We start from the raw sequence: 8571 nt of genomic DNA on the forward strand, positions 1-8571 counted from the left end.
ACACATTCTCTAATATGTACCTCAAGTTGATAAATTATAAATAAAGTCATTGCCAAAATCAGATGTGGGCAACTCCATTTTGCCTAAGAACTAGTTGTGAAGTCTTTCGTGTTAGGAGGAGAATTGCCGTCGGAAACCGCCGAAGTGCAGTTCAAACATTTCCGGTAGAATTCTGCTTCCCAGAAGGCAGCGAACGGTACAGTTCATTTTCCTCTTGACGATCGGGAAACCGGAATGTTGGACTTATGTTCCGAGTTTACATGAACAAGCCAACAGTTTTTAACGACTCTCAGTGGCTGAGAGGCAACACACTCCAGCATAAATTACAATTTGTTAAAGATGGTGGACGTCATGGACTCAGCGATTTATGCCAGCTTTGCCGTTTTCAGGCATTATGTGTATGGCAAGGAAAAACCGCAAAATTATGCAGCAGGCACCACCAGGTAGAAAAAAAATGTGCTCCTTTTAGCCCATAGTGTCATGTTTTTAAGTTTTCTTCTCCTTTTAGATTACTGGTTATCCTCAGAGCTTGTGTGTTTTTTTAATGTTTTGGAACAAAATACAGTCATTGTCCAAAATATTAAATTACCGGTACCTAATCTTTTTTTTGACTTGATCAGCATGTGAAGTCACCGTGAGAACAACCTTAAAGTAATTCAATCATTCGGATCCAGTTGACGCTTATTCCTGTGTACCTGTCTCAGAATGCTGCTAGCATTCCTCTCAAGCCTGAAAATAGGTGCCTGCGTGACATCTTTGAAACACCCGTTTGAAGAAAGTGGTACAAACCAGTCCACATTGTCCATGTTATATAATAATGGACCAAGGATATTTGGATTATTGCCAAGGGGTTGTACTGATCGTGAAGCTTGTTTCACCTGTAGGACGGCGTAGGTGAAGAAAACTGCCCGCAAGCCAGGAGAAACGATTCTTCTCTAATTACCTGACAAACCTGTCGAATGGTCAACACCAAAGCAGCAAGAGCCAAAACGAATATGTGGCTGTATTTTTTTTTTGTTCCTTATTGTTTCTACCAGGGATTGGAGAGTGCCAAAGATGTGCTCATTCCAGGAAGATGGTACAAAAAAGAATTAGAAGAAACACAGTCCAAACTAAAGGAACTGGAAGCAGAAATGGAAAAGCTGAAGGCAGAGATGGTAAGATCTGTTTTTGAAGGTAAAAAATAATCTAGGTTGAAGTAAAAATCTCTATTCTTGTTCATTATATTTACTCACTAGTATTTAATGTACTGATAGTTTATCACTGTAGATAAATTTTTTAACTTAATTCAGCTCACTTGGTTAGCGCGCAAGCGCAGCGTAATGACCCAGGAGTCTCTCACCAATGCGGTCGCTGTGAGTTCAAGTCCAACTCATGCTGGCTTCCTCTGCAGCCATATATGGGAAGGTCTGCCAGCAACCTGCAGATGGTCGTGGGTTTCCCCCCCATGCTCTGCCCGGTTTCCACCCACCATAATGCTGACCGCTGTCATATAAGTGAAATATTCTTGAGTACGGCGTAAAACACCAATCAAGTAAATAAGTAAATAACTTAATTCACCAATCTGCTACCCACTTCTATTAATTTTTGGTAAGACAGTGTTTGATATATATTTGGTAGCATTCCAGGAAAAGGTTACTACATGGGAAACATGGGAAGATTACCGATATCAAAATGGTGAATCTTTAGGGTGGAATCACATTGTGTTACAGAACATGGAGAGCTGTTGTAACGGCAGCAGCGTGGACTTCCTGCCAAAGGTTGTGTCCACACCTTACGACAAATCATTCGCTGGTGGTCTGCATGATAATGAATCAAGTGACAAGGTGACGACAACGACGCCAAGTGGCCCTGGAGGCTGTGTAACCTGTACTCAGTGTGGGTTAGTGAGTGGTGTGTCACTCAGTACCCCTGGCCCGGTACCTACAGTCCCAGACGCACCTCCACACCCACCTCCTCCTCCACCACCCCCTCCACCACCTCCACCCATCCCAGCATCCATGAATAAAGGAAATTATCTACAGAAAAGCAAGCAGAAGAAAGCAGACACTGGCCAAAAGGTAATTTGTGCTATGGTAAAGATAGCAGATAATGTATACAGTCTCAGTGTACCCCATTGTCAACCCCATTGTCAACCACAACCACAAACATTGTTAATGTTTATCCCAGTGTACTGGACCAGTGTACAGACTTCTACAATGTGTCAACAACTGAACTTAGTTTTGTTCACTGATCGCCTACATTGCCATGGAACTGCTCTCATCCCCCTTTGTTAAACTGTAACCATATAATGAAAGACACAGTTGTGTAGCTGTTGATCATTCACCACAGAATGCATAACTGGCTTTCCCCATCTGAGCCTGCACAGCAAAATAAAAACACAAATTTTCCTGTCATCCAATCAAATTGTCTGTATAAATATCAAAAATGAAGTCCATGAACAGTTTTCTCTTTTTTTTGGTTTTTGTTTTTTTAAGACCAACTCATAAACTGGAAACTCACTGACAAGCATCAGTGACATATGTCTACTCTGTTCAGCATGTCTGTGTCATACATTATGGATATGGCAAAGTTTTTCTTATTTGTTGCTGGTACAGTCACACATAACTTTTACATCAAAAATTTTGTTTCACACTTACAGCGATCAACGACTGTACGAGACCCCACCCCCCCCCCCCCACACCTGTTCAAGCCGTGTTTCTAATGCACACATACCCCCTCCCCATGTGAGCATGTTTACATTATGGACAGCCCCATATCATGCATGCTTCTCCAGTACATAAAAAAGAATCTGAATAGCCAGACAGTGCCGTATATAGTACCACATTAGAAAACAAATTTAGTAGTAAGGCATTTTTCAGTCGTCAGAAACCGACCCCAATAGCACAGTTGCTAGAGCGTCTGCTTCGCAAGCGGTAGACCCGGGGTCGAGTCACACCTAAGACCTTAAAAGAAGAAGTTTTAACTTCCTCCCTTGGCGTTTAGCATGAAGGTGATAGGGCAATGACTGGTTGACCTGTATCAGTGTAATGACTTGAGCGGGGCAAGCTTGCCTTCGTTAAGCCGTCTCAGTGAAGAAAGAGCGGTGGAGATCATCGTCATATGACTGAAAAATTGTTAAGTACGACGTTAATTCCCAAGCACCCACTCACTCACTCACTCAGCTGTCAGAATGACAGGGCATAAGTGGCTGCATATATTAACTCACCATGTACCGTTATTCACAGTACCATTTCTCAGGAGGAGAAAGAGGATTGTGTTATAGATACTATTTTTCAGGATGTTTTTTTAATAGCTATAATCGTTAAAGCACATTTTAAGTTGGTGCAGGACATAGTCGCAAATCTTACAGCTTTTCATTCCGTGGCTCAGTTGGTTAGCGCGCTAGCACAGCGTAATGATCCAGGAGCCTCTCACCAATGCAGTGTCTGTGAGTTCAAGCCCAGCTTATGCTAGCTTCCTCTCCGGCCGTAGGTGGGAAGGTCTTCCAGCAACCTGCGGATGGTCGTGGGTTTCCCCCGGGCTCTGCCCGGTTTCCACCCACCATAATGCTGGCCGCCGTTGTAAAAGTGAAATTTTCTTGAGTACAGCATAAAACACCAATCAAATAAACACTAATCTGAGAATATGGCCAACCGATCTGAGGTACTCAGTAGTGTAGAGTGTTTTTTACGTGACAATTTTTGTCCTGTTTTGACCTAGTCTTAGGTCCAACTACTATTTGGTGCAGGACATTGTCCTTGTTCTGTTTCTTGTTTCATGCTAGATCCATAATGGTTACCTTCCAACATAAAGTCCTGTTCCACTTATCAAATGATCAAAACAAAATGAAACATTTTATAAGGAAGCATGTGAAGTAGTGGATATATTGTGGGGGGTGGGTGTTTTTTTTTTTTTTTTTTCAATGAACTTGGGAGGGTCTTGTTTAATCGGTTGATATTTGAGTATGATTCAAGGTTTGTCTCAGACTCCAGTTGTGATTGAATTTGAACTACCACAGATCTGGTACAATTGTTTTCTTTTTTTTTCTTTAGACATCTTCGAAACTGTCAATAACCCTGGATGACATAAAAAAAGTGAAACTGCGCAAGCCAGAGGAACGATCCAACAGCTTGAATTCAGGCTCAAAGGTGAGAATGTCAAACTTTAATTAGTGGCAACAGCCACAGTGTTGATTATTTTCATAAACTCACTGAATTCATAGTTTTTGATATTTTCACATCTGATGTCATTTGTCTATAAGAATGTTTCAGTGCACCTCACCTGGTACCTCACAACCCCGCTGACATTAGAATGTTTCACCTGTATGACCACACCTCACCTGGTACCTCACAACCACCTTGACATAAGAATGTTTCACTTGTATGACCACACCTCACCTGGTACCTCACAACCACCTTGACATAAGAATGTTTCACTTGTATGACCACACCTCACCTGGTACCTCACAACCACCTTGACATAAGAATGTTTCACTAGTATGACCACAATTCACCTGGTACCTCACAACCGCCGTGACATAAGAATGTTTCACTTGTATGACCACACCTCACCCGGTACCTCACAACCACCTTGACATAAGAATGTTTCACTTGTATGACCACACCTCACCTGGTACCTCACAACCGCCGTGACATAAGAATGTTTCACCTGTATGACCACATCTCACCCGGTACCTCACAACCACCTTGACATAAGAATGTTTCACTTGTATGACCACACCTCACCTGGTACCTCACAACCCCGCTGACATTAGAATGTTTCACCTGTATGACCACACCTCACCTGGTACCTCACAACCACCTTGACATAAGAATGTTTCACTTGTATGACCACACCTCACCTGGTACCTCACAACCCCGCTGACATAAGAATGTTTCACCTGTATGACCACACCTCACAACCACCTTGACATAAGAATGTTTCACTTGTATGACCACACCTCACCCGGTACCTCACAACCACCTTGACATAAGAATGTTTCACTTGTATGACCACACCTCACCCGGTACCTCACAACCGCCTTGACATAAGAATGTTTCACTTGTATGACCACACCTCACCTGGTACCTCACAACCACCTTGACATAAGAATGTTTCACTTGTATGACCACACCCCACCTGGTACCTCAAAACCGCCTTGACATAAGAATGTTTCACTTGTATGACCACACCTCACCTGGTACCTCACAACCACCTTGACATAAGAATGTTTCACCTGTATGACCACACCTCACAACCACCTTGACATAAGAATGTTTCACTTGTATGACCACACCTCACCCGGTACCTCACAACCACCTTGACATAAGAATGTTTCACTTGTATGACCACACCTCACCCGGTACCTCACAGCACCACTGACATAAGAATGTTTCACCTGTATGACCACACCTCGCCCAGTACCTCACAGCACCGCTGAGATAAGGCTGTGGTCAAACCAACGAGCTGCATGTTCAAGTTGTCGGCCAGTTATTGTCAACGGTCAGTATGTTAGCCTTGTGCGGAGTTTGCTCTGTTCACTTTTTGAAGTGGGGATTGCCTCCCCTTGGCTCTCTTTGGCTCCCCTTTCATATAAGCGTGAATGGACCGTCCTCATGGTAATGTCTCATTCCATAACAAGTTAGACAACAAACATAATGTGTGTGTTGTGGCATATTAGAAGAATGTTCATTGAACTGCACAAATTTTATGATTTGTGTGAAGTTTATATGTGCCCCTACCTAAACAGTACATTTTTGTCTTAAGAATATTAGCAATTAGGCTTTCTAATTTATCTAAATTTATACTTTATTGTAAATTTGTTAAGAAGTTAGTTAGAAAGTTAAAAAGAAAGAAAGGATGAAAAAGTAAAAATTCAATTTTTTGAATTTTGATGGCCAATGGATTACTGTATACCTGTAGGCACAGGTTGAGACTAGTGGAAGCGGCCCCCTGGTGACCCTCCAGCAGCTGAGGAAGGTGACCTTACGCAGCTCTTCCTCTAACCTCCTCAGGCAGAAAAATCCCGGGGAGGAAGACAAGGAAAACTCAGTTGATCAGGAAAAGTGAGTAGATAGGACAGTACCCACCTGTGGTGTTGTGATGGGGGTGGTTATCTAAAATACATTATTTTGAGAGAAGTTCGTTACAGGTTTTCATTAAAAGCAACTGTGTATTCATTAATTGTAACATGACTAATCCTCTAAGAAGGGCTCTAACTTTATTTGGAAAGGGCTTAATGAGAAATGTAACCCAAATTGTCACCAAGATATTTTTTAGAAGTATATACAATGGTTGATGAAAATATTATTGTTTTCCAGATTGGCTAAGCAGGCTTCAGCAAAGAGACAACATTTAAAGAAAACCCAAATGAAAAGGTAATGTAAATTTAATCAGCTCTAGATCCATTTTATGTCACTCTGAAGATGTGGGCATTTGTAAGGAACTGCCCAATTAATTCTAATTGTAAAGAGATATTTAACTTTCTTAATTAACAGCTTTTTAATGTTTGAAACTTACAGTTGAAAACTGAACAGTTAAATTCAAATGGGATTGGTCAATGTTTTGGTCAGGAGCCCAGGAGGAACACCAATCACAGGCAAGAAGAGGAAGAGAGAGAGTGGTCAGGGCTTGACCAATATCATGTCCAAAGCCTTGAGGAGAAAATTTGAGGTATTCATGCACATATAATTTTGTTTGAAATCTTGAAAATGGGTTTGTATAATATGCTTTCATCTCTCAGTTAAAGAGCCTCTATTTCATCTGTTCCACAAACTTTCTGAAAATATGCTGCACATGTTCCAGCCTAAAATATGTAAAAAAAAAGGAGCGGATTTATTACTTATGACATTGTGTCTAACAGAGATGATTTCACATTTATTACTTGTGACATTGTGTTGTGTCTGAGATGATTTCAACATTTATCACATGTAACATTGTGTTGTCTGACAGAGAGGATTTCACATTTATCACTTGTAACGTTGTGTTGTCTAACAGAGATGATTTCAAATTTATTACTTGTGACATTGTGTTGTCTAACAGAGATGATTTCGCATATATTACTTGCAGTAATGTTGTGTTGTTTCCAAATAAGAGGATTTCCCATTTTAACATTGTGTTGTCTAGCTGGGAGGATTTCACAACATGCATTACTTATCCATGTCGTACCATTTCAGCTAAGAGAATTTGACATTTATTACTTGTTGTAACAGTAGCAGGCTGTTGTTTCCAGCCGAGAGGGTTTGACATTTATTACTTGTTGTAACAGTAGCATGCTGTTGTTTCCAGCCGAGAGGGTTTGACATTTATTACTTGTTGTAACTGTAGCATGCTGTTGTTTCCAGCCGAGAGGGTTTGACATTTATTACTTGTTGTAACAGTAGCATGCTGTTGTTTCCAGCTGACAAGGACTCCGTCTGTGGAAGAGAAAACCTCTGGGGGTTCACACAGTCCAGCATCTCCACAATTCCCAAACAACTCTCCACAAATGGGTAACAGCTCTCCACAGGAAACTGGCAAGTCTCCACTATCTTCTAGCAACACTGATGTGGAAACAACAACTGCTAAGGACTTGACTGAGACCATTTTACCCCCGGAAAATGAAGTTGTGGAGGATAATAACAATGGAAATGAGCACAGATCCAAAGTGAATAAGCTAGAAGATTCAACTGTATGCAGAAGAATGTCAAATAATGCAGGTCATGAGGATACAGAAGAGCTCCAGCCTGACTTACCTGCCCAGGAAGATTGTACGGCCAAAGTGGACAAATGCCTTGAGAACAGCAATAACAATTCTAAAGATACAGCAGATGGAGGCGAGGGAGACTCTGGTATTGTGGAGTGAGGACTCAGAGACAAGACTATCATTAGACATTTGACTGATGTCTTGGCGAGACACTTGGCTGGTGTCATTGGTCAGACACTTGCCTGGTGTCATTGATGAGACGCTTGACTGAATGTCATTGGAGAGACACTTGCCCGGTGTCATTGCTGAGACACTTGCCTGGTGTCATTAGTTAGACACTTGGCTTGTGTCATTGATGAGATGCTTGACTGAATGTCATTAGAGAGACACTTGCCTGGTGTCATTGTTGAGACACTTGGCTGATGTCATTGCTGAGACACTTGGCTGATGTCATCGGTGAAATACTTGACTGGTGTCATTAGTGAGACACTTGCCTGGTGTCATTGATGAGACACTTGCCTGGTGTCATTGATGAGATGCTTAACTGATGTCATTAGTGAGACACTTGCCTGGTGTCATTGGTGAGACACTTGGCTGGTGTCATTAGTTAGACACTTGGCTTGTGTCATTGATGGGACGCTTGCTTGGTGTCATTGATGAGATGCTTGACTGATGTCATTAGTGAGACACTTCCCTGGTGTCATTGGTGAGACACTTGGCTGGTGTCATTAGTTAGACACTTGGCTGGTGTCATTGATGAGACGCTTGACTGTTGTCATTGGCGAGATACTTGACTGATGTCATTGGTTAGGCTTACCTGCAAACAGAATAAGCAGGACAGGATATGACAAGCACCTGGTCCTCCCAGGGTGAAAAAAACATGGTAATGTGGAGTCAGAAATGAG

The 8571-nt window shown here is 41.9% G+C and overlaps 1 protein-coding gene across 1 annotated transcript; it reads left to right on the forward strand.

Annotated features, from left to right (window-relative positions):
• Positions 1-1996: 1996 nt before the first annotated feature.
• On the forward strand, positions 1997-8316 carry LOC135476818 (uncharacterized). The gene is made up of 6 exons (XM_064756950.1): positions 1997-2060; positions 4035-4130; positions 5905-6047; positions 6303-6359; positions 6555-6654; positions 7382-8316. The coding sequence occupies exons 1-6, from the start codon at positions 2001-2003 to the stop codon at positions 7823-7825; spliced, it is 900 nt and encodes a 299-aa protein (XP_064613020.1). The 5' UTR covers positions 1997-2000; the 3' UTR covers positions 7826-8316.
• The last annotated feature ends 255 nt before the right edge of the window (positions 8317-8571 follow it).

Source organism: Liolophura sinensis, chromosome 10 (genome assembly GCF_032854445.1).
Source record: "Liolophura sinensis isolate JHLJ2023 chromosome 10, CUHK_Ljap_v2, whole genome shotgun sequence".
NCBI lineage: Eukaryota > Metazoa > Mollusca > Polyplacophora > Chitonida > Chitonidae > Liolophura > Liolophura sinensis.

What these genes read in the sequence shown, in the direction of transcription:
- LOC135476818 (XM_064756950.1), top strand. Translation starts at nt 2,001, where the DNA reads ATGAATAAAGGAAATTATCTACAGAAAAGCAAGCAGAAGAAAGCAGAC. An exon ending in GCTTGAATTCAGGCTCAAAG is followed by an intron (nt 4,131 to 5,904) that starts GTGAGAATGTCA and finishes GTATACCTGTAG; the next exon opens with GCACAGGTTGAGACTAGTGG. An exon ending in CCTTGAGGAGAAAATTTGAG is followed by an intron (nt 6,655 to 7,381) that starts GTATTCATGCAC and finishes TGTTGTTTCCAG; the next exon opens with CTGACAAGGACTCCGTCTGT.